This window comes from Echeneis naucrates, chromosome 9 (assembly GCF_900963305.1).
Source record: "Echeneis naucrates chromosome 9, fEcheNa1.1, whole genome shotgun sequence".
Lineage (NCBI taxonomy): Eukaryota > Metazoa > Chordata > Actinopteri > Carangiformes > Echeneidae > Echeneis > Echeneis naucrates.
This window is the reverse complement of record NC_042519.1, coordinates 15335050-15362976: the sequence shown is the minus strand read 5'-3', so window position 1 is coordinate 15362976 and position 27927 is coordinate 15335050. Positions and strand designations below refer to the sequence as shown.

The 27927-nt window shown below is 40.8% G+C and overlaps 1 protein-coding gene across 1 annotated transcript; it reads right to left on the bottom strand.

Moving 5' to 3' along the window:
- Positions 1 to 1990: 1990 nt before the first annotated feature.
- Positions 1991 to 26697, bottom strand: dnah10 (dynein axonemal heavy chain 10). Its single transcript, XM_029509915.1, has 74 exons — positions 26469 to 26697; positions 24679 to 24836; positions 24213 to 24443; positions 23668 to 23858; positions 23349 to 23547; positions 23055 to 23249; positions 22747 to 22917; positions 22283 to 22459; positions 22032 to 22190; positions 21721 to 21857; positions 21482 to 21633; positions 21205 to 21369; positions 20886 to 21093; positions 20634 to 20790; positions 20046 to 20525; positions 19787 to 19945; positions 19577 to 19693; positions 19378 to 19480; positions 19083 to 19261; positions 18764 to 18975; positions 18498 to 18658; positions 18152 to 18381; positions 17944 to 18066; positions 17607 to 17840; positions 17251 to 17474; positions 16894 to 17163; positions 16596 to 16779; positions 16347 to 16481; positions 15964 to 16116; positions 15623 to 15811; positions 15217 to 15363; positions 14868 to 15059; positions 14635 to 14753; positions 14387 to 14545; positions 14089 to 14224; positions 13864 to 13986; positions 13647 to 13778; positions 13167 to 13383; positions 12667 to 12786; positions 12416 to 12561; positions 12172 to 12324; positions 11808 to 12068; positions 11539 to 11711; positions 11349 to 11442; positions 11084 to 11251; positions 10781 to 10969; positions 10428 to 10599; positions 10139 to 10342; positions 9982 to 10062; positions 9597 to 9794; positions 9357 to 9518; positions 9089 to 9263; positions 8622 to 8803; positions 8361 to 8497; positions 8062 to 8279; positions 7719 to 7940; positions 7397 to 7544; positions 7020 to 7299; positions 6689 to 6918; positions 6317 to 6590; positions 6121 to 6225; positions 5875 to 6029; positions 5645 to 5799; positions 4799 to 4982; positions 4465 to 4665; positions 4108 to 4317; positions 3846 to 3941; positions 3585 to 3756; positions 3345 to 3476; positions 3051 to 3262; positions 2784 to 2951; positions 2465 to 2645; positions 2244 to 2389; positions 1991 to 2137 (listed from the first exon to the last, which is right to left on the bottom strand). The coding sequence occupies exons 1-74, from the start codon at positions 26695 to 26697 to the stop codon at positions 1991 to 1993; spliced, it is 13158 nt and encodes a 4385-aa protein (XP_029365775.1).
- Between the last annotated feature and the right edge of the window lie 1230 nt (positions 26698 to 27927).

Below are 27927 nucleotides of genomic sequence, written 5' to 3'. Positions count from 1 at the left end.
TATGTTCAGGAGGTGCATCACTCCACATGTTATCTTGTTATGGTGAAAATTATTATATTTAAAAGCTTGTTAGAACAGACTCATCAGCATCTGTCTATCAGTGTTGTGGACAGTGGCAGGAGAATAGTTGTGGGTTACTGACCCCCCCCCCCCCCCGCCGGTGCATGTGGGACATGTAGGTTTAGAGTGTAAGCAGCCAGTAACCACAGGGCTGTGGTGCTGCTCCAAACTAAACACCTGGCGCTGCAACAGAAAACTGGGGTCCAAGATGTGTATCTGTGGCCGGGGGGACCACACCTACAAGCCTCCCCAGCTGCAGCAGCAGAGAGCGGAGTCGGTGTGCAGCCGGTGAGAGATGGCGTTAACACCGTGACCCCCACAGAGGGGCATTTAGACTGGCATCACCCCCCCCCCCACCCCTTTACAACACAGAGAGGGAGACAGCAGCAAACAGTGCAGCACTTGCATGGGACTGAATGAGCCCACCTGCTCTCAATCACAACAAATGGAAACTGTTTGGGGATTTGGGGTGGAAAATGATGTGTCAGAGTTTTTTGCTTTCAGAGCACCCTTGGCATTTTTATGAGGCCACTCAAAGCAGGCAGCGGTGGAAAGCAGGAACTGGAGCAGTGTAGGGTTAATGTTAATCCCTCTAGTCACGAGCAGCTGAAAATAATTTGACCTGTGAGGAGGCAGACAGCGGATGGTTCCATTCAGAGGCTTTTTTCTTATCTCTTATTTCTTTGGTAGTTGCTCTGCTGCTTCCATAACTTCCTTCCTTTTCACAGTTCGAACAGAAAGAGCTGCATTACCTTTTTTCCCTGTGCAGGTATTAACTGAAAATCTCCTCATTTGTATACAGAGTAGGTTCATTACACTGCTCACTATTCTTCTCCTCTTTTCAACAGTTAATCCCAACTCCTCCCTTCCTGTGTTTGGTCATAAACATGTCCTGATCTCACTCTTTATGATAGTTGTACCACTTAGTGAGCTCAGCTAAGTGAGCGCTTGACTAACCTTTACCCTCAGCCATTCAGAGGGGGCCCTTTTGGGCTACACAATTCAATAAAGAAAAACTCGACATTTAACTATCTCACAGGAGGGAGACACAGAATTACCTTATTACTGCTTGCCTCATGATAATTTCTCTCCACACTTAGGTAAAACCAGCACATCCCTAATTACGTCTGCAGTCGAACAACTTGGTGTTTGTTGCAAATGTTGCAGCTCAAGAACATTTCAGTTTTTATTTTTGTGCTGCAGTGACCTCACTGCTATACCAGCTGCCAGATCCTCCTGGGGATGTCTGATTCTTAGAGTAAACATCACCTGCTCTGGCATGCTGACCTCAGCAGCCTCCATTACTCAGTGCTGCACTAGAAAATGTTACAGTAAAGCGTGCTCTGCTACCTGTACTGCTGAGAAGAGCTGTAAAGCTATTCTGTTTAAAGTGGAAAACTTTAGCAACCTTTGGTCAGTGTTACATTTTCCACTCTAGGCTGCAGTGGATACTACTCTTGCAACTTCAGTCGCAGCGTTCAGCATCTGTTGTCTTTTAGTAAGGATCACATGGCATTCTGAAATATCTAGCTAAAGGAGAAACATTAAACACTGTTGGACTGACATACAAAAATTTATTCATAACCAAACAGAAGAGCTGCTTCAGGTCAAAAAGATCCTTTGTTAATGTCGTCCCCTGGCACTTAAACTCACTGCAACACCAAAGAGAAATCCCAGGAGCTCCTGCTCAATGTAGAGCTCAGCACTGTTGTGTGCTGCCATCTAGTGAGGAAATAATGAAAGCAATGTGGTATAAAATGAGTTCCCCCTAGTTTCAAAACTATTGTGTCAATTTATTTTGAAATCTACAGGCAATGGTTAATCATAACTTATTTTTCTTTTGCATCTTCTTCTTTGATTGTGCTTCTTAGTTAGCATGTTGGAAGAGAGAATGTGAAAACCAACTGCTGAATAAGGCTGAGGGCTGTCTTTAGTCAGCATTGAGGTATAAACAGACACCCTGGAGCACCCAGTGTGAGATGTGCATGGTGGTGAACAAGTCTGCCTCAAACACCAGCCCCACACCCATTGCATTCCTCCGGAAGGACGTGGTGTACACTGGCGTCCGCAGAGTATTCTGCGGTAGAAAATATGCACAAAAAATACACACAAAGGTCAGGGGGAAAAATGAAAATAGTGAGCTGAAATATAGCATAGAGGCATGTGCTGACTGTGGTTCACACCTGTAATCTGAGGCGACGTGTCTCTATGGGAATGACTTTGAGAAGAGGCAGTTCAACAACCAGAACTTTTGGTTTGCTCTTTACAAGGCAGCCCTTTTCCATGTCCCAGTCTGCTCCCTCCAGATAAAGACCAGACACGAAACAGCCTGCAGGGAAAAAGACTTTGAGTCTTGATAACTCATCACTAATCATGTTGGAAATGGCAAGTCTCATTTCATTACCCTGTCCAGGCCTATCACTGATTTCCTCCTCAGAGCGGTACTGGGTCACTTGTGTGTAGAGTGTGGAAAGATCTAGAGGCCAGCCATTTTTCCTGCATGCAGCTTGGACCAGAGCAGTCAGGTAGGACTCTGGGATATGAAGTCCTGATAGCCACATTACCTTTGGCTCTCCCTCATCAACCTGGTGGACGCAAGATACAGAGATATATGAGACATAAAATATATTCTCAACTCCTTTTGCTAACTTTTGTATTTCTTTCAATTGCAGTGATAAAGAAGGAACTCTTTGTAGCTTGTCTGTGATAGTGATCGTCTTTACCCAGTGACTATATTGTTCATAACGCCTCTTGAAATGGCTCATCCAGGTGCCAAGTGACTTCAGCGTGTCTGGGGCCAACTTCTTCCAAATGGCAGGGATGTGACCATTAAAAAGGGCCCGAGCGACCTCATCCAATTCATTGCTCATACCCACCTCCCCTGCAAAAGCCTACGAGATACAAGAGGGTCAATTCCTATCTGAAGTCGAAAGTCCAAAAACCTGTCTGTTTACGTTCTACATATAATAGTTTAGTCTCGTCTCTCTCACCCTCTGCAGTTCAGCCAAAGAGCGCTGCATGCGCACCACCAGTTTGTTGAAGCGTTCCAATTCTTGAAGCAGCACAACTGAGGTCGGTGAAATGTCCATGCCAAATTTTTTACAGATCACGTCCATGTCGAATAACTTTGGAAGCTTGTTTTGAATGTCCTGGGCCACCTGGCTGATGTATTCATCCCTACTGATACTTCCAGCAGATTCACCTGAGGTACATGAGAGTGTGTAAGGACAACAAGAAATAAATCACTGGGTGAAATGGTGGCAAACAGTCATTCTAAATCATACCTGTCTGAGGCTGCAGGTCTATGAGGTGGGTCCACATGTCTTTTGCCGCCTGCATGTAGTATCTGATCTCTGCATTAGAATGAAGCCCCAGTACCTCTGGTGTGTTTGCCAATGGCAGTGTCTCAATCTCATCTATAACATAAAATTATAAATCTGTGAGTAGCTACAGAACACTTACTTTTCTGCCTTATTTTTGGGAGAATGTAAAGAGTTGGGGAAAAAAAAAAACAAGCAACTGACCAACATATACTTCCCTGGGTCCATTTTGGGGAATTTTGTAATCCACATCTTTGTTGCAGAAGAAGTGGAAGCACTGAAAGTTGTAGAAGAGGAAGTCTCCAAGGTACTCATCCATGTAGACAGTCAGGATCCTGCGGTCAAAACTATCTATGGCTCGCCCACCATACATCACCTATAAAGCAATATATACACATACTAAGCTCACATCAGCCATCAGGATAATACATATACGATCATTAAACACAATGAATTCAGCCTAACCTCGCCAATAAGATATTTAAGACTTCCCCAGGGAATATTGGTATCCCTCTGGTTGTGAGCTTTGGTCAGGTAGGTGTTCAGGATCTCCATACACACCTGTTGAACAAAGTTTTGCTATTGAAATCACTTAGCCACCACCTAGCAAAATACATGTTATATTCTAGCATTTAATTTGAGAATTGAAAATATAGAGATGAAAAATATATGTAGAGAAATTAGCGTCCGTTTTTAATATACTGTAATTGATTTTTGAGGAACTTACTAAGAAATCAGACTCGTTGAAGTCATAGGGGACGTTCCAGCCAACCTTGCCGTACTTGCGTCTCTCTTGCACCACAGCATGGAAGAAGGTCAGCACGTAAACAAGGCTACGGAAGGCAGGATGTGGGCATTCAGTCAAGGTCTCATGGGAGATTTTAGAGTAAGTGGCTCTCATGTTGAGCTTGAGTCCATTGGGAGGCTCTGTCACTACCTGAAAAAAGTAATCAATTCCATGTGAACACAGGCTTTCTCTCCAAATCATGCCTGTTATTATTGCAGATTCTTGATTTAACCTTTATCGGGAGATTCCCAAAATTAAACCACATGGTCAACTATGGAAGACAAAGTTGTTTATCACCTTCAAAGACTTTTGCAGTATGCCAATGGGGAAATCCTGAATGGGATTGGTGGTGATCCATAAACGGAAATTGGGATTGGGATTGGTGATCCTTTCTAAAGATTTCTCCAGTTCCTTCAGCCACTTTACCAGCAGGTGGCAGTTCTGTAGCATCAACCAGTGACCACGGGACGCAGCTTTCTCCAGTAACTGCAGCGCTACCTTAATCACAGAAATTAAGACAGTTACCCTAAACCCATTCACCCTATATTGTTCCTTATTATGACTATTTGGTAGTTTATATACTGTCAATTAATACTTCACTGCTTTGATATGTGACAGAGTTGCTCAGTACCTTCTCTTGGCCTTGGCCCATGGCAAGGAACTTGAACTTGTTGCCTCCAAAGCCTGATCTCTCAGCCAGTTTCATGAGGTCATTGGCTGGGTCAGAGCCAGGGCTCAGGATGAAAACAATGGGTGAGAAAGGTGTGCTCTGTTCATAAATTGCACCAAAGTTTATCACAGGAGGCTGCACATATCTGAGCAAAAATACAAGACAGCATGTTAAGTCGGGACTCCAGTTCTCGCTGATTACAAATTTAAATTTTCTGCATGCTTTGTGACACTGTGGTGCTATTCAATAACATTCATTTCATATATTTATGTAACAATACTGAAGACATTTAAACTATGAAATAAGGGAAAAATGTTAGAGGAGAACTGCTTTGTGTAAGAAACACAAATAATAGATATCGAAAATCAGTTGGTAGTTATGGTTCCAACAGTTGTGTATTTGTGAGTTACATAAAAAGGGGAAGTATGATATTTGTCTGTGTGGTTCCCACCATGAAGAATGGAGGAAGAGCTGTCATGCTGTCAGGATTCTTTGCTGTGTTGGTGTTTTGCACCAGCATCACTGCCACATCGTGCAACATGAAGGCAAAACTTTGAGACTGTTCCAAGTGACTAAAACTGGCAATGAGTGTCAAGAGTGTGAAAGTGTGATCAAAGCAAAAGGTGGCTGCCTGAAGATCTAAAACATTTTGCTGCATAGTTTTGTCACTTCATGGCTTTGATGCCATCAGTATCATTTTACAATGTAAAAGATTGTAAAAACAAAGAAAAAATATTGAATTAAAAGGCACAAGGAAACTTTTGGCTTGTACTTATAACTGCTTTACTGTAATGGAAACAGTCGTACTTCTCGCCCATGGTGACAGCGATGTAGTCCGTCACAGCTCTATAGACTCTATCAACGCGGAAGCAGCGCAGCAACAGCAGCTTCTGAAAGGCTGACAGGTTTTCCTTGTATTTCATTGGGAACTGAGCCTGTTCTGGTCCATCTAAGTCATACCACTGTGGCAAAAAAGAATGAGGGTTAAAATTGATTGATTAAATATTATTGTATTTCTAGTTGTTCTTGTCACTTACAGACTTCCACTCAGTGGAATTTTTCTCCACATCATCAGGAAGCGACCCAAACGATTCAGGAAAGAGTTCTGCGAGTTTCATTATGTCTTCCCAGCCCTTGTCTGGTAGCCAGTTACAAGGCTTTTTGCGCTTGCTCTTTTCCAGGGATAGATTACCTTCACACACAAGGGGGGTGGGGGGATACTTAAATATTGTATGAATAGACATTTGTGTGTTTTTAATGACTCAGTGTTCAACTTAGCTGACCTTTGATAAAGAACTCCAATTCTTCCTGCGGTGCTCTCCCCTCTGCCTGCCCAATCTTAATAGCCATGTTAAAGGAAAAGAGCAGCTTGTGCCTCTCAAACAGACCTAGGGACGTAGTAGAAAGTCAGTTCAGGCTGTATTTATGGAATCTATCAATCCATGCATGTATCTCTCTCTCTAAGTGTTAGTATTTTACCTGTGCAGCCATATTTATAAACACTATTTGTCAGAGTGTTCATGATGTTCTTCAGTCTTTTGGGCAAAACAGAGTCCGGCAGAGATTTGCGCAGTGAAAAGTTAAACACCTCCAAGTAGGAGGCTAGAGAGTACTGGTACATGCTGTTGACCAGAGCCATTTCTGTCAGTACAAAGAAAAGAATGGCACCACGACTGGCAGCAGGTCGGTAGCCATCTCTGAGTTTATCGATGTCCATAGATGTCTTCTCAGCCAACTGTAGTTTCTCAAATACCTGATGACCAGCATCAAACATCAAACACAATTAATAATACTTCAGTCAAAGTGCTGTTCTTCCATGAGCTCACTGGTGTTTAGTGTAGCAAAACTGACCTCTTTTGCTTTTGACTTTGTTATCTCCAATGTGTGAACCAGCTCTGTGTTATCCAACATGTTGCCTGAAGATGAGGCCAGCTCTCTGAGAAGGGAGTCCCCAAGGCTCTTCAGCAGCTTCTTATTGTCGCTTGTTTCCTGGATCAAATGCTCACGCTGCTCCTCCAGCTCCTTCTTCTCAAAGCCCATGATAACACTCAGTAACTGATCTTCCAGCCCCTTAAGGGTCACTTCATGAAACAGATGAGAAAAGTGGACAGTGGAGTAATTTATACAAACTGTTGAAGTGTTATGGACAAAAACCTATGTTTACCATGCTGAACGAGCTTACCAGTGTAGTTAATAACCATGGCTTTACCAAAAACTGAAGGGGAATATTTGGGGTTAGCCAGTTTGGTGTTGAGATACAGCCTAAAGTTAGGATCGTAGTCCACTTCCTTGTCACCAAGCATAATGACTTGTCTGCCCTCTGCTCCTTTTACATTCTTTTCCAGTACGTTGTCAATAACAGGGTCGAGATATTCATCCACATCTTGGAAAAGAAATGGGAAACCATATTTGATGGCCATCTCGAGCTGCTTCAGGAAGTCTGGATCATTAAAGGATGAAATCTGGGGAAAAAGAAGATGATCACATTATCAGGACCACATTTTGCGACTCTTCCCAAGGGCTGACTTAGTGCTTCTATGAGCATAAAACCTTTTGTACCTTGAGGTTATTGTTTTCTTCCTTCTTCTTGATCCAGTTGAGGGCTTGCTCTTGAGGGTCAATACACATGGGAAATCGGCTTCCTCTGGTTGTGAGGATCCCATTCTGGACTGACAGCTCATCTGGAGGCAGACCTTCTGAGCCCCATCTACAGTATTAAACAAAGATTTATTGCATACATACTCAACTCCAAAGTCTCCTTAGTTGAGTTGAACAAGCAGCCGCCCTGCTACCACAACATCTAATTTTTATCATTTCATGGGACATATTCAAATTGAGTTTCAAGTTTCAAAATCTGCCATGAACACATACTCCTTCTCACCTGCTGATTTCTACTTCATCGGTGAGAAGGGTTTCCACTTTGAAAGGCTGGCTCAAGGGGATGCCTCTTTCTTGCACATCTTTAACCCATACTTGGTATATCATTTCGTTTCTGAAGATCCAGCTGAAAGCTCCTTCATAGCTCAGAAAAGCAGCAGAGATCAGACAGTCACCAAGGAGACGCACACGCCTCTCCTTCAGGTCTTCCAAATCTTGTGTCCACCTGTGTGGGTCGAATTGAAAATAGTTGATGGTAAACAGATATCAGTTAATAAGCAGCTCTTGGCCCTGGGTTGGTTTGGTTAGGCTCATTGTAGCACGTGTTGTGACCCTCAAAGCCTTACCGTTCATTTTCCGAGCTCAAGCCTGAGATGAGTTTGTCTGCTGCTACCAGCCTCCTTTCCATGACCTCAGCCTCCTCCTGTAGCAACTGTTTCTCCTCCATAGCGGATTGGTACTTCTCTCCAAGAGCCTGCAACTCTTCCTGAATATTGTTAAGTTCGCTCTGAATAGTTTCCAGCTCCCGCTTACTCTGAAAGTAGTTCTTCTCCAGACGTGCCACCTAAAAAATATTGGAAATTTAGCTGTATGACTCTTCCCTTTCATTGAAGATGGTCTCTAGCACTTCCAAACCATATATTACCTTGTCTCTCTTGGGTTTTATCTCCCTGGCAACTTCACAGTAACCCATAATAGCCTCGACAAACTTGAGCATTCCCGAGCCAGCTTTACTGATGCCTTGCATCTCCTCAAATGTTGTCTGGAGGTTCTTAAGGAAGCCTAGCCAGGGAGAATTGCAGAACACATATTTGGTAAACACAAAATGCCACTATCATATGTAATTGAGTATTATATATATTCCATGTTTTGTGGGAGATTTCCATTGCTTATAAGACCAACTTACTTTTGACTGTCCTGACCTGGTTGTTATTAATGGAATCACAGTCCATCTCCATCAGCGATCGCAGGAAATTTGCCTCTGACATCATACCCTTTGCTGCTTGCCAACTGATCTCCTTGTGCCCACGGATTACCAAGATGCACTCACAAACTATCTGCACCTGTTTGGGTGGCTTGGCGAAGGAGCTTTCCCAATGCACCAGCAAGAATGGCAGATAAATGGAGAGAATAAATTCATAGAAAATATTGTTTGTTGTTTTGTTGTTAGATATGTTAAGTGCTGCTTTTGAAATTCTGTTCATTCCTTGATTTTAAATTCTATAAAATTTCTTTATATAAATATTATATTTATATCAATTTGATGAGTCTGTCTGAAATAGACATGTGTAGGTTTAACTGTTAATTCATCAGCATTTCTGAGATTTCAACTCCAGAATGAAAGGGTTAGGATTTGGTTTAGCATTATCTTACCGGATTTCTGTGACATCCGATTTGTCTAGGTCTTGCAGGGCATTACGGGCTGCCTCTAAAGCTGGCAGAGCCTCAGCCAGGGAACTTTCTGCTTCTTTCTTTTCAACAGCAATTACTTTGTTCTGCTCTTCAATCTCTTTGGCTTTGTCTTCTGCCAGAGTCTTTTTCTCCTCAGCTGGAAGCAAAAGTTATTATTGCGTTTGTGTTCTGAAGGCTAATGTACGCTGCGTTTATTACAACAAATGAATAGATGCAATTAGTCACTGACCAACAGTCGTGTTTGTGGCAATTTCATTAAGCAGCGCTTCACAAGCAGTGGACTTTTCAGCGAGGACCACCTTCTGCTCCGCCAGCTTGACATTCAGCTCAGCCAGCTGAACACTCGCCTCCTTAAGTTTATCCAAACCTCCCTCCAGACGCTTGCACTGAGCTGGAGCAGCAAAGAACAAGTCAACAAAATAAAGTTTTTCAAAAAATCAAAAACATTACATTTATAACATTTTCCAACCCAGGATATGCTGGTCCTTTGCCTCCAAGAGGTTAGAATAAGTGCTGATGAAGTCCAAGTAGTTTTTTGGTGTAACGTAGTTGCTGCGTCTGAGTTTCTGCTGGAAAAGCTTGCTGTAGTCACCCACATTGGTATGAACCATACATACATGAGCTATCACTGCTGCAGAATGAGCCTCAGGAATCATTGGACTTTCACCTGCAAAAAGAAACATTTCATTGAAATTTAAAACACGATAAAGCAATATTCAGAGTTAATATCCCTGCCTTGGTATTTTTCACAGCTAAATAAAATAATGTACAGAGCTGTTAAGGTACTCTGAGAAAACAACCTTTTCTTTAACAATTCCATTTAGAAAAATATGGAAAAGTATGGAATTACACACCAAGGAAAGATTGAGCCACTGCAAGTAATGCCTGTGGAGGCCATGGCAGGAACCAGTTTATAACTGTGCTGTTCATTAGTCCTGAGAAGAAAGTTCACAAACTTGGTAAGAGCAAATCTGAAATGATCCTACAATTAAGCTGGACATGATATTTTACCTGGGAAGTTTCTGCAACGTGTCCTCAGGGTATCCCCCACTGGAGACATGCCTAAAACGATGTGTAGATTATTGGCACTTTTGTTGATAAAGTATTGCCACAAGCTTTCCTTTGAAGGACTTGCTCCCATCTTTAAAGCCTCATCACGAATCTGGTTAAGAACTGACTCCTTCTCATCATCCGGGAACAATGCGGGAACAATGCCTGTTAAGTAAGAGCATGATCAGAATACAATAGCTGCAGATTTTGAAGAAGAAAAATGAGTTTGATTATTAGAATGATATTGAACCTGAGGTGAGCATGTTGTTAATGAGCTCCAAGAAGCCTTCCTCAACAACGTGACCATCAGTAAAGAGGAACACCATCTTTCTGTTTTCAATGCCAAGCTTTAAATACAGTGATTTCAGATCTTCACGGAGGTTTGACTCACTGTATCCTCTGCTGAGCGTTATTTCAAACACCTTAAAAAAAAAAAAAAAGATTAATTTATAATGTCAGTAGATTTCTATATAAAAAAAAGTGCATTGCGTCTCCTTTCAAATGTTCACTCTTCCTTAAATTAAATAATTTGGTAGTTTTGAAGTTAGAGAAATCAAAAGTGAAAAGAATTTAAATCTGACAACATATCAAGTGTTTTCCAACCTCGCAGCCAGCAGTGAAGGCAGCAAGCTTAGTAAGCGACTGCTTGCCAGAGCCCCCAACACCGACGAGCAATGCATGGCCACGATCAATGCGGATAATGCGGTGCACGCGGGTCAGATGTTCCAGGGCGTCATCAAACAGTACTAGGTTCATCCTTGACTTGGTCTCATTGTATTCCTCTAAAATTTCCTGCAGAGAGCAAAAGCACCATGCATTTTATTAAAATATTTAAAGACAGGATAAGTAAATAATTTGAACTGTTATAGATTACTGTATAAACATACTATTCCAATGGGGAAATACCTGAAACAGCGCTTTTGAGGCATCATAGTCCTGTATGTCCTCATAAACCCTTGGCTCAGTTTCACTGAGGGCTGTCCTGTAGTCTCCAAAAAGAATTGGATCCCTCATGATGGCCTCTATGTCTGACCTGAAATGTTCCTCAATCAGGTTTTTTATGTGGCCTTGGACCTGGTGGCCAAAAGACATATTGGTTATTATGAAAACTGAACATTAAATGAACTGTTACACAGAATTAAATATCTAGTAATGTATTAATGACAATTACCAAGGCTTTGTCAGATTCATCAATGAGTCTGTCATGGAAGATTCTCAGGCACTCATTTCTCCAGACTCTCACAAATTGGGTGACGGTCAAAAATCTGTTAGAGAAAGAGAGGTTACACAAAGACATTTGAAAGCAAAGACCTTTAACTTCAAGGTATGCAAACAGAGTATTTCAGTGTTCAAGCTCAAACCTATCAGGTTTGGTGAGGGTCAGTCCACTGTAGATTCTTGAAAGGTCTCTCAGGTTGAAGATGTAGTGGAACTTGGAGGGAGTTGGTGGCATCTCTTTGATGATGCTATTGTACATTTCCAGAGTGCAGGAAGTGATTTTATCACAAACTTTCTGTATGGCATCTTCAAATGGCTAAAATAAAGGTTTAAATTTGATGAGTATATGAGTATGAGTATGAGTATATTTCAATGACTGAGATTATGGTCTGCATGGGATAAAACTACTCACTCTGGTGTGGCCTTTGATAATGGAAGCATAAATAAGGTGGAGTGACTCCATTGCAGGAAAGGGCATATTGAAGACAGTGAAGAGTGAAATGAAGCGGGGGTCCACCTCATTCCTTCCCCCTCCCGCCTTTCCCATGGCAGCAATAAAGCCGAGGTCTTTGAGGACTTTGTAGTTAAGTTCCTTCCCTCTGTCGTACATGCCCCCCCGGTTCAATAACAGCTTCAGAAGTGCAATAGGCTGTTGTGTGCCATAACTGTCAACCTGGGCAACCATACAGCACATTATGGTAATGTCAATCATACAGAACAATGTCATTTACTATTGATGGGAGATAAAGGCCTGATTAAGAGCTTGGCCCAGGTACCTTAGGCATATTCATGTCATCTATAAAGACCAGGAGTCTCTTTCCTAAAGGAGGCCCATAGATCTCTTTGGTCCGCTTCTCCACATTGGCCTCCAGATTCCTCTGCAGGTCCATGGAAGATGTTCTAGATGAGAAGTTGATGATGAGAGTAATCTGAAAACAGAGGGGAAGTTATTTAAAGAATTTAAACATAGGCAACATAATATTTGTGACTTTGGGCGACATGGTTTAATAGTAAACACACCCTTGTATCTACATTGAGGTTCTTCAGGAAGCTATTAATGGTTGAAGTCTTGGAGGTCCCAGACTCCCCAACTAGAAGCACCGGCCTCTTTATCTTCACAGTCTGTTCTAGGATCCAGCTTGCTCTTGAGGTGTCGACAGTTGGAACTAAATTAAAGTTGGAGGATGGGGGAAATCAAGGTGGCATAATGAGCATGGGAGGACCAAACAGTTTAAATTTATTTACTCACAGATCACAGGACTGATCTTTACCTAGAATATCAGTGAACTTCATTTCAGGGTTATGAATGTATTTGGTGACCAAGGAACTCCAGGGAACCCACTTCTCCTGTGTGCCATCAAAATGGAAATCATATAGAGTTGGCAGGTATCCTGTATGGATGCAAACACTTTGTTATCAATAAAAAAAGACAATAGATTTGCACTTATTTAGAAAAGAAAAAAAATGAAAATGTAAAAATTTGATTGTTGTTGCATTTCACTGTAGGTTTATGCTAACATTTTTTAAATATTATGTCATATACACTCATAGCTCCCACCAATGTTCCTACATACACAATATGAAACATTCCACAATCAAACTGTGTGTGAAAGGGTGTATTTATATTGTAAACATGTGATGTTTATAATGCATGGTAATTTACTTGCTGCAAACCTAATGCCTCATTGGGACATTAAAGTTTTTACCTATTGTACCTACCCAACTACCTAATTTCATAACATTTAATGGAGGAATTGTCTATTTTTTTTACCTGGTATCTCACCAGGTCCGGCCAAGGCTTTCTCATCATGTACTACAGTTAAGCAGGAAAGCCTTTTGATGAACTCGTCAAACTTGAGCCTGCCTTTCTCCAGCAATGTGGCTCCAAGTGAGCAATACAGAGCTTCCAGGAAGTAACACTCAAGGACTTCAGCGCCGCTGCTCTCACTTTCAAGTAGTGCATCCAGCATGAAGCACAGTTGAGTCACCTGAGCATACCACCAACACGTGCACAATTAATGGAAGTAGTTCCTTTCTCATGCACAAATACATTACAGGTCTGGAGTAAAGTGATGCGTAAATTAGTTGATTTTAACATCAAAAATTTATTTCTTATGGCAATCATTACCATTTCATTAGAATACAGTGTAAGGTAATTGTTGTTGCTCTGGGAATTCATAGAAATAGAAATAGAAATAGAAAAACTGGACCATCAATTCTGGAACGTATGAAATGGTTGAAATGAACCTACCATGTTGAGATCTGTCTGAGGAACAATAGTCTTCAGTTTCTGGCCCTGTTTACCATCAACAATGCCATCCACGATCATGTCAATAGAGCTGTGCACATATTTCTCAAACAGTTTGTTGAGCACTTCTTGATCCTGTAAAAAAAAAAAAAGTATTGTAATATTGCCAAATGATAAAAAAAAATGCAGTAGTTACGTAGTGTTTTTTTTTTTTCCATACCCTGTCAGATCTGTCCTTCACCCATCTCTGCCAGTATGGTGTGTATCGTAGGTTTTTGGGGTCAACAAAAACCATCCCACACCGAGAAACAGTGGCAGGGGACGCATACTGCAAATCTCCAACCTGTAATGGTGAAGTTCTCTTATAAGTTGCCCATATAGCTGCTTTTCAGAAAAGTGTAGGGAGAGATATTCGTCTGCTAGTAATCCTAAAATTCACACAAACCTCAAACAGAAGAGCACAGTGACTCTGCAAACGGATACGCTCTCCATTAGCTAGAGTGAGGAGCTTGTTGTCATCCATCACTGAGTTCATATTCTCAACCCACAAAGCATCCACATCGCCATCAAACAGGATGTACCTGTAGACCATTTATTAATATAGTTATTGCACAGGAAAACTTCCATCATTTATCAATGTATCAATGCATGGACAAATGACATTACTTGTGTGCTATACATCTTACTGAACTAATATATAAAATTTCTCTTTTCAGGATTTTTTTTTTTTTTTTTTTTTTTACCTGCGCTCCTTTTTGTCAGTGGGCTTGTTGATGTCACGGAAGATGTGGGATAAAATCCCATCAGTCCAGTCTCGAGTGTCAGGGTCCAGAACACCATAAAGTTCAATGACACTCACGGCTTTAGGGTTTAGGGGATACAGCTTTGTTAGCAGTCCCATTCTGATGATGAGATAAAATATAAGTTGCATTTGTCTACAGAAAACCTCAGGAGGGTAGTGCTCAATAAGGTGACACAATCTGACACTGACTTGGACTGAGCTTGACATAATGTGCTGACGACAACTGATTTCCCGCCTCCTGTTGGGCCCACAACCATAGTGGTATGTCTGGTCATCATCGTCTCATACATCTGCACCACTTTATCCACCTGAAACCACAGACAGTGCACCATTATATTCTGGTTCTGAATCTTATTCCACTGAAACTTTTGATAACAAAGGCCAAATGTCATAGAATCAAATTTAAGCCCACAATGAGACACCTGGTTAGGCATGAGGACATAATTGTTTTCCTGTAGGATGTGTTCCACAGAATCGTTGAAGTTGGGATAGCGAACACGAGGGCAATCCAGGCCAGGGAACAGGTCTGAGATCAGCCCGAGGAACAGAGGGACATCCTCAAACACAAACTTTGGCAGGTTCATGTCCCTTAGTGCACGCATCAACACAACATCCTATGTACATGACAAACAGAAATGACAACTATAAAACAGAAAACTAGAACCATAGAGCACAACAGTTCAAATGGAAATCAAGCCTAAGTCTATACCTGCGAGAACACAAATGTTATCAAGTAACAATATGAAAATGTAACATGAAACATTGCTTTACCTCACTGAGATCTGGTGACCCTCTCTTCAGTTCACCAGCCATCACAAGGACAGATTTCAGCGCACGCAAACCAAAGTCATAATGTGATTGTTTGGAAAGCTGCTCTCGAGCCAACTTATAAAGAACTGTCATCTTCTTTGCAAGGACCTGAATTAAATCACAAATAAAGAGTCAGAAACGTAGATGTGATGTTTGGTAAATGTTTGGTAAATAAGGTGTTTCCATGGTAAAGTTACAAATGAACCCATGCTGAAGTGAAAGATTTCATTTTTAATTCTGATAAATAAAATGAATTATGAGCAACCACTATTCAAGACCCTCAAGAATAGTTTACACAAATATTACATATTCATAAATGGTGTATAGCAATGTTGCCTTTCAGGGATTGTGTGCGTGTGTCTCTCACCTTGGCCATCAGGAAGCCTTCAGAGAACAGCATGATCTCACAAATCTGCTGCAGGTCAGGCACAATAACTACCACAGGCCTGAAGAGGGCTTTGACAGACTCTGGCAGCTCCGTGCGTCCTGCATAACCTGGGTTCATGGTGATAAAAATCCCCATGCGGTTGTCTAGGCTGATCTCTTGCCCTTCAAACTAATATGCAGAAGTGAAAAGGAGGAATAAAGGGGGAATAAAGAGAAACACTATAAATAATCTGTAACGGTTAATATGTTTATTTTTGCATGAAAGCTTGAATATTTTGTTATTTATAAAGAACTGATTCTGCATAACTAAAACAGACTCACATGAAAACTTTTAAGGTGCAGAATGAGAGCATTGCGGATGGTCTGGATTTGAGAGGAGATAACTGACAATACTGAGGCATCAATTCGATTGAACTCATCAAAGCAGCCCCAGGCTCCGCACTGGGCAAGGCCAGAGAAGATCTTACCCACAGCCTGCACACAAAGAGACATGGATTTAATATTTAAATAAATAATTAGAAATTCACATTTATGAGAGAGATTTTTTGTTCGATTTGGCTTTATACTTCCAGCACACATCATACATGCATATGATGAACAGAAAACCTCTAATATTCAATGGATGTCCTTTATCACATGTAGGGAGTAGGATTCAGATTAAGATATTATCAGTTATTCCAATCTTCTAGTCTTCCTTTTCTTACCATGTAGTCCATGCCCTCACCACAGTTTGTAACCACACAGAGCAAGCCTAGTGCTTTGGCAAGATCTTTGGTGGACTCTGTCTTTCCTGTACCAGCCGGTCCAGCAGGAGCTCCACCCAGGTACATGGAGAGGGCCTGCATTACAACACGACACTCACATTCACAGACATCCTGCTGACATACTCATAAACATGTGCCATCTTGGGACTTTCATTAATTGTTGATTAGGGTTTGCAAAGCATCTCAGACCTGGGTGAGGGTGAGGTAGATCCGGTCTGTCAGTGGAGTTATAACCAATCGACCATTCAACCCCATATATTCATAACCATAAGAGAACGATGCACTGCACTGATGCACAAATAGGTCGTCATGTTCCCGAACCCAGTAAAATTTCAGTTGGCTTTCCCACTCAAACTCCTGCGCATCCATTATACTAGAAAGGCAAATTAAAATTTCTAATTTAAGCTGACCTTTAAACACAATTAGGCTGTCACACACAACAAAGAAAGTAAAAAAAAAAAAAGAGAGAGAGAGAGAAAAGGTTTACCTGTTCAGAACAAAGCTGTCTACAATGTCTCTTGCATGGACATCGATGATGAGCACAGTGTTGATCTTTCGTCTGTCATTTTTTGTCATTGGTTGTGTAATGCGTGTTACCAGCTCGTCAATCTGCTGGTGCATTTGCTTGGCATAATTCTTCAGTGCGTACTTCTGTCCTTTCTTCACATTTTTAAAGACATCCTCTACCTCCCAGGTCCACCACACTTGATTGGCAGCCAGCACCACCATGCCTTGGTACAACAACATCCAATCCACCCTGAGGGACACAGGAATGTCAAATTTACTGTGCCTCATTTTCTCACACACAAGATTGCTTACATGTACACAATCAGGCTGTACACACCTACTCCTGTCTTCACAGTAGTGGAAAATAGCTTCCTTGGTGATGAGTCTATTAGTCCTCTTCATCTCCAGTAGCACTCCTGTCATCCACTCCTCCACTTTGCCTTCCACAGGAATGGGCTGCCTAAACTCCATCACCTCACCTTCAGCAGACACCATGGCTCCAGCTACAGTATCTCCATTGCTGTCCACATCAAACCTCAGAGATGCTATGTTGTCATACATCTTGTGGAACAAAGAAATGTAAATTATCAGGGAAACGGTTTCACAGATGAAGAGAATTTGTCTACTTTCCTTAAAATATAAATATAAAATACATAAAATATATGAGTAAGAAAAGCATCAAAAAGGTGATACCTTGATCATATGCTCCTGGACACAGGTATGATCATTACTCCCCAGAATGCTGAGCAGCTCATCATCAGAGATGAAGAAGAAGCGCGGAAAGGCATTCCGCTTTGAATCCAGATAGTCATTAAGACTCTTCTGGCATTTCTCCAGACCATCACCAAGGGCCTGCAGTTCTGTTAGCCGGTTAGGAACCAGACAGCAGCGTTTTATGTGTGGATCCCTCATTGTGTCAGTCATTGTCTACACAGGAAACAAAGGAAATTATCACTTAATACTATTGTTTTAAGATGGTCAGTAACAGAGCACCTCTGTATCATTGGGTGAATATTACATTATCACTCACTTCTTTAAACCTTTTGTCAATGTTGTCAAATTTGTTGGCTTCTTCAGGTAATTGTGATCGAATGTCCCCACCAATGAATATGCTCTCCAGATACATCCATTTTCGTTGTACCAGCAACCAAACCTACAGAAGAACTATTTTCTCAGTGGGATTTTATAGAACAGCTTGTTCTAGTTAGTGTAAGATATATTTGATTTCTATCACTAACCTCTATGGTTTCTCTAAAGAGGGACAAGTCTTTTTCCCATTGTTGTATAGTATCAAGAAAGGGTCCAACAAACCGGCTGCCTGCCATGCTCTGTAAGTTCATGGCATCGTTGTCCACATTCAGTAGGATCTCATCCACTGCACCCAGAATACAGCCACGCTCCTGGGTCCCTTTAAAATAGGGCTGCACACTGAATTTCATATTATCCCAGGTCTCTACAACCTCCTTCACTCCCTAGAAGCAAAAATTCATGGATATGATGTTTTCTCAGTATTTATGAGCTCCTTAAAGAAGGGATACAGTTGAGCCATAATTCCAGTTTGACATCATTCATGAAGTTGGATGCTTGCCTTCTCAATACTCAGCTCTTTTACAGCAGAGGTGACAATTTCATTGATAACGTTTGCATATTTGTGCAACTCCATAGCAAACATGTTCTCCAGAGTGAAGCTGTCAGGATTCATTTCAAAGCTAGTGCCAGTCTTCCTCATCAGTTCTTTCCAGTGTCTGTGGCCCAAAATGGAAAAATTCTGGATTTATATCCTGGTATTCAAACATTTTATACATTTCATAATTCATGTTTTTATGGCATTTTCTTTTCTGAAGTCTGACCTGTCTCTGAGGGCCTCATTCTTCAGATCCAGAAGAAGAGGCAGAGACTCTCTGAACTCCTTCAGACGCGCTTCTAGGAAGAAGGCCACAGGCAAAGCCCGCACATCTTTAGCCAGCTGCCTCAAACTTTTGATGAAAGCCTCAACACCCCCCTGAAGCAGCTGGATGTTTAAATCCACCCACAAGGTCTGAGACCACTCTCTTTTTGCATCCTGGAAAATTTAAAAACTGACATTAAATACCTGAAAAATCAAATTGGCAAGAATAATGGCACTTAACATATAATTTCAATTTCTAACTAACAGCCCCCAAATCCCACCTTCTGAGCTTTATATATGTCATATATTTGTCTTAAGCCAATCATATCCTTCTGCATGCTGAAGACTTCTGGGTACACAGTGACTGGTAGGTCCAACAGCTTCTCTGCATTAGCTAGCTCCTGCCGTGCTGCCACTATGTTGGCAAGGTCCATCTCATATGCTTTCATAATGGCCAATCCTGGAAAAAAAAGGGGGGGGGGAGGGGCAAAGGAAACAAAAGAAAGATTTTGTTGCCCCATTTTACTATATAATGCTATACATTTTGCTTCTGGGTGTATAAGGGCATTTAAGTACCTTTCTCCAAATCATCTCCCACAGCTCCTGGACCATGCATGTTGAAGCTTTCAGCAAAGATAGACAGCCCCTGTCTAAACTCTTCCATCTTGTCCTTTGTAATCTTTAGGTTTATGGGTAGAAGAAAAGGAAGTACATTGTACATTTCTTAATTATTATTTTTTTTGTTTCAGCAAATCGTGTGGGTTTAATGTTTTACCTGAATAAAGGATTTCTTGACATCTGTTAAGCTTCGATCCACTTTTTTAGCTTCTCTAAAGAGGTCACTCCAAGTCTGGTCAATACTGGCAACCAGCTCCAGTTCTTCCTCTTCAACCTATGCACAAAGTAAAGAGCACAAATAGTTCACTAAGGGGAAACAGCAATAACTGTTTTCAGAGTGCAATTATTAAACTGATACATACAGTACCTCCACTTTGTACATGGCCAGTGTTCTGTATCTCTCCTTAATATCAGTATATCTCAGCTCCACATCTAGAGACATGTTTCTGATGTCTGAGATGGTACCAAGGACAGACTTAAGGCTTTCAAAAGTATCTGGTTTCTGTCTCAGGTTTGTAGAGAGTTGCTTTTGTATAAAATAATCATAAGGATTAATTCACATACAAAAATAAAGCAATATATATGATGTAATCATAAGAATCAAACAGAGAAGCGTAATGCCATACCATGAATTCATCTCTCAAGCTGAAGAGATCCTCTTTGGCAGGCTTGTTGAGGAGGCTGCCGAGAGAACTAATCCAGGACTCAGCAATCTCATGCACTGTATTAGCCAGTGGCTCCAGGTTCAGATGAATGCTATGCTCATTCTTAGACAAGTGCTCCTGCATCAGCTCCTGCTTGATACGAGCAAAGAACTGGAGCTTATCATCATACATGACACAGGATGGTTTTCTTGCTGCAAACTTTTCATTGACGATGGTTTTGTTCTTTTCCCAAAGAGGCCGATAGCGTTTCCAATGGTTAAGGAACCGATCCACAGAGACAAGCAGCCGCTGGATATTCTGGGACACTGTCATAGCACTTTCATTTATCTCAGGATGCTGACAGATATCACTGTAGAAGTTAAATGTCACCAATTCATCCTCACCACCCACACACTGTGGAGGGCACTCAATGCAGGTGCCACGCATCCATCGCATAAATTGCTGAAACACAAAATGTTCCCAGAATAAAGTTGTGCTGATTGTTAACAAGTAGCAAAAATATATATTTTTTAAATTTGTTGATAGAGAAGGGAATCATGATGATCCCACCTTGGTGCTTTCTACACAGTCACGGATGCACTGCATGATCAACCGGTAGATCTCATTGTTTTGTGGCTGCAACACAATTTTAGGGGCAGACAGGATAACATCAATCTGGAAAAGTACAGTACTTCCCATCAGTGATGCGCTGAAGGCCTGAATGCTCCTGAAAATTCAGCAGGGAGGATATTAGCACAGTGAGACGGATGTTGTACTGCACATCAAGATAGTGACTAATACTGTGGAGCAGTGGATAATTACCTCATCACCATCTTGACAAGGGAGTCCAGCACCTGGTGTTCCCAGTGCATGTAGTATTCTTCCATACTTTTAGCTTTGCCACTGCTCGTTTCCATGATTAAATGTTCTATTTTAGTGATGAGGGGTCCAATGTCAGAATACTTCCTAGTCAGCAAATTCACAGTTTTTACTCGCTCTCTCTCAATGCGTTCACAGAACTCTTTAACACCTTCAATTAAAAAGAACCCCAAAATATTCAATTAGGCCAGTTAAAATAATGTTCAATTATTGCATCCAAAAAAAAATAATAAATAAAATTACATCCTTCTTTTAGTTCTACCTGGTAACTCGTTTGTTTTAACTGGGACTGGAAACTTCAGCAAGTTTGCTGTCGCAATGGATTGCAACTTGGATTCAATATCCGTCTCGTTCTTCTGAATCTGATTGACAACTGACTCAAACTTAGAGACAGCCTGAGTGGCACGTCTGATAAATTCAGGAATGCCTAAAATGAAAAACCACATCTTATCTGATTCCAATTTTACAAAGAATATTCATTTCATCAGAGCAGAATATTTGAGATTACACAGTCATTTTCACCTCTGTATCCAACATACCCAAGGAAGTCCAGTTGAGTCTTTTGCACCCAAAAAGCAGCACTTTTTTGACTGCGTTGATCTGTGGGCTCAACATGCTGAACTTTGCCTCACTCAGACTGTCCAATGCAGAGTGAAAGCAGCTAAGAATATTGTTGAGATCATCTCCATACCTAAAACCAAGAAGGATACAGATTCCATTTATCAGTGGTTCTGTTGTTTGGTATCTACTGTATTCAGTGACTGAAAAGCATAATTACCTGATGAATTTGTGTTCCTGTAGAGCAACACTTTGAGCCAGATAAGGGACAGAATAGCCCATTGGCACAAGGTTTCTTGCCTCGGAAATGATTTCCCTGATTTCTGGAGAAAAGTTCAAAGCATATCGCACACCCCGCTGTAGGTTACCATTAGCTGGTGGGGCATACTGAGAGGCAGCCTTTGAATGAGATAAATCAAAACAAAGGAATGGATTTTGAGAGAAAATTCTAATAAATAAATACTGTATATCTTTTTTGCATAATGCTTAGTGAACACAGTGACAGGTAAGTAAAAATGTAAAGAGAAATACCAGATCTGCTTGCATTTGGTCTTCAGGACTAACCCTGACGAGCAGGGTTTTTTTCATCAGCAGAGGCAAGTTGTTTTTTGTCTCAGTCTCCCAATTGTTAAATCTTTTAACTTCATAGTCCTTTAACTTCATTGCGAATGCCACATACTCTTCCTTGACCTGAGCAGAATGCCAATAGGGTCAGCAAATAGTGGGTTTAAACAGTTTTCTATTGGTATTCACTTATGTGTTATAACAGTGAAATAACTCACCGCTTTACACTTTTCTGTCTCTGCCATCTCTGGCACATCCAGGAAGGGAAGAAGGGTTTGTTTAGAAGGATAGAGAAGAGTTCTGGCCCATCTGATGGACCCTGCCACAGGAGGCTCATACTTATTCAGTGGAGGTTTATTCTGCTTTGCCTCAAAGATTTCATTCATGCTGGCCACCTGAAACAAAGACAGAAAAACGGTTTTCCATAGAAGTGATTGCAGTATACCTTGCTGACTATTGAAAATTATAATAATAAACTGGGACAGCAGTACAACATGAAATGAAATATTGCAATTTGTGTTTGAGGCTGCCTGCATTTTACGTTGAACCTGGATGCATCAAAGATATACAGTGTAGATGTCATGATGTTGTTGTAACGATCCACAATTATCATGCAGTTTGGTACTGATCTAAATATTACTACAAATATCAAGTATCACCCAACCCTGTTTTTTCATTTCACCTCTTTGCTGTACTGAACCAGGATGTCATTAAACTTTCTCATCAAATGTTGGTTGATTGACTCTCTGGAGCGGATGTGTTTGAATTTCATTAGCATATTAAAGGCAGCAGCTGCAGAGCGTAGTGTCTTGAAGGACTGATCAATGAAGCTGATGGCCTCTCCCTCAATAGTCTGAGGAAGAAAATGTAAACCGAGAAAAACATTTACTTGATAAATGAGGCAAAGCCAACAGAAAATTCTGCAATTTTATAGGTTTTACGCTGATAGCACCATACTTGATTAAACCCTTATTCTGATCCTTAACTCACCTGAACTGTAGAGTCAAAGTCTTGCATGATCTTTTTCCAGCTCTGTATCTTGCATATGTCGAAAGGATTGAAACTGACCTCCTCAATAGGCAAAACCAGACTATCCACTCTGCACAGCACTTCATCAATTCGTTTTGGGTCACCAGTCACACCTTTTAGCTCTGGGCCAAAGATGTTATAGAACTCTTCCAAAATCTGCACAAAACAAATTCAACAGAAAGGCTTCTTGTACTGTTTCATGTTCAGTTATTAAGTGAAAGAAGATCAGTGCTTATGGGGTGTGTATACACTGACCTGCAGTGCATTGTACAGGTCCTGGCATACAGAGGCCATGTAATCAGTCTTCTCAAACAGTCTCTTGCGGTCAAATTCCCAGCGGGAATCCCTTCCTGATTCTTCAATTTCAGCACGCATCTCAAAGTAGGATGACTTCCACTTGTCCAGAATCTGTTTAGCATTACACACTTTGGTTTTGCTTACTTCTCTCTTATCTCTGACAAGGGAAAAGCACATAAAGTTATACTAAAAACTCCAAACCACTGATAACTATTAACACTGTAAAACATAGTTAGATTAAACCTCCAGTCTAAAATATTTATGAAATTACACATACTTGAAAACAGTTCGGACATCTATTGCTTGAGACGCATGCTCACACAGCTGCCAGGCAATACGCTCCATTAGAGGGACCATACGCTCATTTGTGTTATAGTGGCATGAAATTATCCATACGATTTGCAGGCTTTCCATCAGAGCAGGGATGGTTTCAAGGATCACACCAAAACTAGTTGCAGTGGCCAGATTCTACAACAGAGAAAGGCAACTTAGAAAAAGGTGAAAGTGAGAATAGAAGAACAATCCTATCATTGCAGTTTTCATTACAAATATTGTAATGAAACAATTACTTTATGTAACCACAAACTCTTAGTAGCGGCAACTAATGATTAATTTGGTTTACAACTAATCAATCGATTATTTTTTCAGTTAGTTGATTAGTCACGATTATTTTCAAATTAAAATAATTAACCCTGAAACATCTCTTTGTAAATATATATTAACATAAAATATGATTGTGATCACAATATAAATAAATTAATATCCACTGGTAATGTAAAATCAAGTCATATAAAAAAAAAAAAAAAAAAAGGTGCAGCTCACCAGAAAGTGTCTTTCCAGTGTGCGGAGGAAGCGTATATTTTCTTTTGACTCCACACAGTATGTAAGAAGTTCAGCAGCTGTTTCTTCCATAGTCTGAATAATACCCGCGTCTGCTTTGGTGATCACGTCCAAGATCTTTCTCACCACAGGCTGTTTAAGTTGTTCATTCAGAGCACACAAGATGAATGCACGTTCCTGCCAGAAAGCTATCTCAGCCATCGGGCCAGGTCCCTGGAGGAAAGTAAAGTGAGTATGTTTCATGTTGGTAAATTTACACAAGTGCATCATTTGCACTTTCAGACACCTAATATTTTCATTTTCAGCAGACAGAACTTTAAACCCGTTCAAATAGTCTGGACACTTCAGCAGTGACGATGCACTTGAGTGCATAAATTCTGTTTTGTCATTAACTTCATTACAACAAACTCTGCCAGATGAAGCCTCAGGACACAAGAAGAAAACATACCTGTGGGCTTTTCCTTAGCTGCTCCTCAATAACAATGGTTATGTGAGTCTGCCAGTTCATCACACACTGCTCCAATTTCTCTACTATCTCAGGATTAGAAAGCAATACGTTCACCTCCGGCTCAAGGTCTAGCTCAGGGATTTGAAGCATAGTCTCATCTGTGAGAGATTACACAATTATATCTTTGCTTATTTCATTGATAACCAAATATCAATATATCTCTGAAGCTGTAAATTTTAACGCTTGAATAAATTAAACCTTGGATCCGGAGGTGTTGGAGAGTTGTGTTTACTGCTCCCAAAAACTTCTGCATCCTGTTGAGCAGCTCATCACGAACTGGGAGTTGCTCTCTTGACTTAACTGAATCCTCATCTTTGTCCTCTCCACTGGTCTCCTGAGATACAACTGCTCCACTTTGATAACCTGCACCAGCCTTGCTGATTTGCTGGGCACTAAGCAGGGGAATATATGCCTGAAAAGGAACATAGAGAACATATAAATCCAGCACTGATTAAAAAAAAAGAAAAAAGATGACTGAAAATTTTTGTCTGTCTGGTTGAACTATGTAGTTGGTGAATCATTTCTCATTTTACGTTTCCAAGTATGTTCTGCAGCAAAACAAGAGGATGTCCACATTGCATGCCAATGTTAAATAGTCTCGGCATCAGGATATTAGCTTCATTCATGTCCAGTGGTTCAACAATGGTATCTAATTGAAACACAAAAATCTCTCCATTAATTCTTTTTTTGTAGTGGCTGGAACATATTCAATGTTAATAAAAATGAACTTTCCTCTCACCCTTTATGTTCCTGATAAAGTAGAAGACACTAGATTTCGAAAATCTTTCTGGGTGTCTGTTCACTGCTACATGAAGCTCAGTGTGATAGATCACTTGGACCTCAGTCCTCTGACAAGAAAAGACAAGAAAGTTGCTAAACATACTGCTACATGATTTTACAGTCACAATGTGGAAAAAAATAAAGAGGATATGAGTTTAGGTTGCATCTCACGTGGCTAGGGCTTTCTTCACTTGTCTCGTTTGACTCAGATGTTATGTCTGCCTCACTTTGGCTCCCAGACTTGTTGTCATGATCTGAAGCGTCTGTATCTTTCCTACTTTCTGTAGTCATAAACATAAACTTAGATGCAGTCTTATTATTGACCCGACAAAATCCTGAATGCAGTATTAAAAGCTCGGTGAAAAGCTTAAAAAAAAAAAAGACTACATGATAACATCTCATTTTACATTTATAGTGTACAATGCAAATGACCAAATTTTGGATTTTTCAATAACAATCTGGTAGGAAAGAATGGGGTTCGCTGTCACCCCATCAAATCTCACCCACTAGACGGTGCTCTTATGAACTGTTAGAATGGAAATGTTCAGACTTTGGGTCAGAGATAACATGCAAAGACATGTCACATGGCATATTTATTAGAGATATACATTCATTAAAAGTATTAAAAAAACAAAAACAAAACAAAACAGATTTATCAGGATTATCAGACACCATTTTTAATGGTTCCCAATAAGATAAAGTGACAGTGACAGGGATGGTTGTCAGAAGAGCACAATATGTATTGAGTCCCCATGTTTTTGACAGAATAAGCTCAATGTCTGTCTGATACTTGATTTGTTTTCAGATTTAAAGGGAATCCATGAAGGAGGCTGTTTTGGTGGTGGAGGGCATTAAAGTCAAAATAAAAACTCTCCTATACTCTTTAATGGGCTCATCACAAGTATCACATTACACGTGAGGGACAACGAAGGGAACCAAAGTTAACTTACCGACTGGAATCTGAACTTCAACCTCCTCCTCTCTGATGTGCTTGAAGAACAGCAGACATGAGGCGGACTCTTCGTCGCAGACCTGGTTCAGGTACCGGAGGATTTCCTCCTCCTCCGCTCCGTCGCTCCGGCTCAGCAGCTCGTCGAAACAGTCCGGCTGGTCGGACAGATTGAAGCCGGCACACACCTTCTGTCGGATCCACTCCACTCTCAAATCGTTGTGGACCATTTTTTCCTTCTTATCTGGAGTTAATCTGAAGCAGTTTCTCGGTGAAAGGTCGGCATTTAAACACTTTATCGGGGGAAATTTAACAACCCAACAAAGCCCGTTGTCACACGGCTTCACGTTGCCTTGGCAACAACAAAACGTTGTTGAGCACACAGCTAGTAGGAATTTTGTTCCCTGAGCGATGACTGGAAGGCACCGACTCTGTGCCTGACTGCCTTTACGATGGTGGCCCAGGGTGTGAAAACATTTTCTCAAGGAATCGAAAACGTGAAAAAAAGAACAATAAACAACTATTTTCAGTTTGGGATTAGAGCCTAGCTAATCTCCATATGACAGTGACATATCGATCTAAAATGAAGCGCGTAATGGAACTGCAGCTGCACCTGAACTAACCGGCCAAGCAATCAGTCACCTGACCGGCTTAAAAAAATATATAAACAAGTTGGCATTATTAACAAAGCTCATTAATCGAATTAACAAAAGCGAAGGAACTAAATGGATATCAGGACAGAATTAAAGAATGCTTATAAACTCGGTAGTTAATATACAAGTCTTTTAGCTAATGAATTGGGCCAATCTGTGCTGGAAGCTGTCATCCGAACTTGAATTATTACGTTTATGAAGTGTTTGACGGTTGACTTCCAAGTAAATATGCATTTCTGGCTCTGAGGGAAAAATAAAACCAAAAATAACCCCACCCCCCTCCAAAAATAAATAAATAAATAAATAAATGAAATAAAATGCACTTAATTATGGACATGATGATGTAGTATTTTTTTTAATAACTGAAGCATGTGTTTGACAAAGAAGCAAAGATTGAACATTGTGTAAGTGAAATTCTTAGGGCTGCAATAGAGGAAACTACAATACCCCCTCAATCAATAACAGCTAAGTGTTATTTAATTCTGAATGTTATTTTAAAATTACTCAGTGCGAATTATGTGAGGGTTTGGGGGGGCTGACCCCCCAATTGCGACTTCATTCCCCCTAAAAGAGGTACAAATAAAAAATTGAGGGGGGGTTGAAACCTGGGTTCCCCTTTACGCCCTGGAGAAAATGCTGACCCCCCCCTCCCATTGCTCCATGTTCACAGAGTAATTTCCTCTGAACACAAATCAAAATGCAATGATAATGGCAATACTAACAAATTCACAAACTTAACCAATACTACTAATGTTTAGATTTAGTACATATTTCAATCTTCTCTTATTATTAGGATTTAAAAACAGC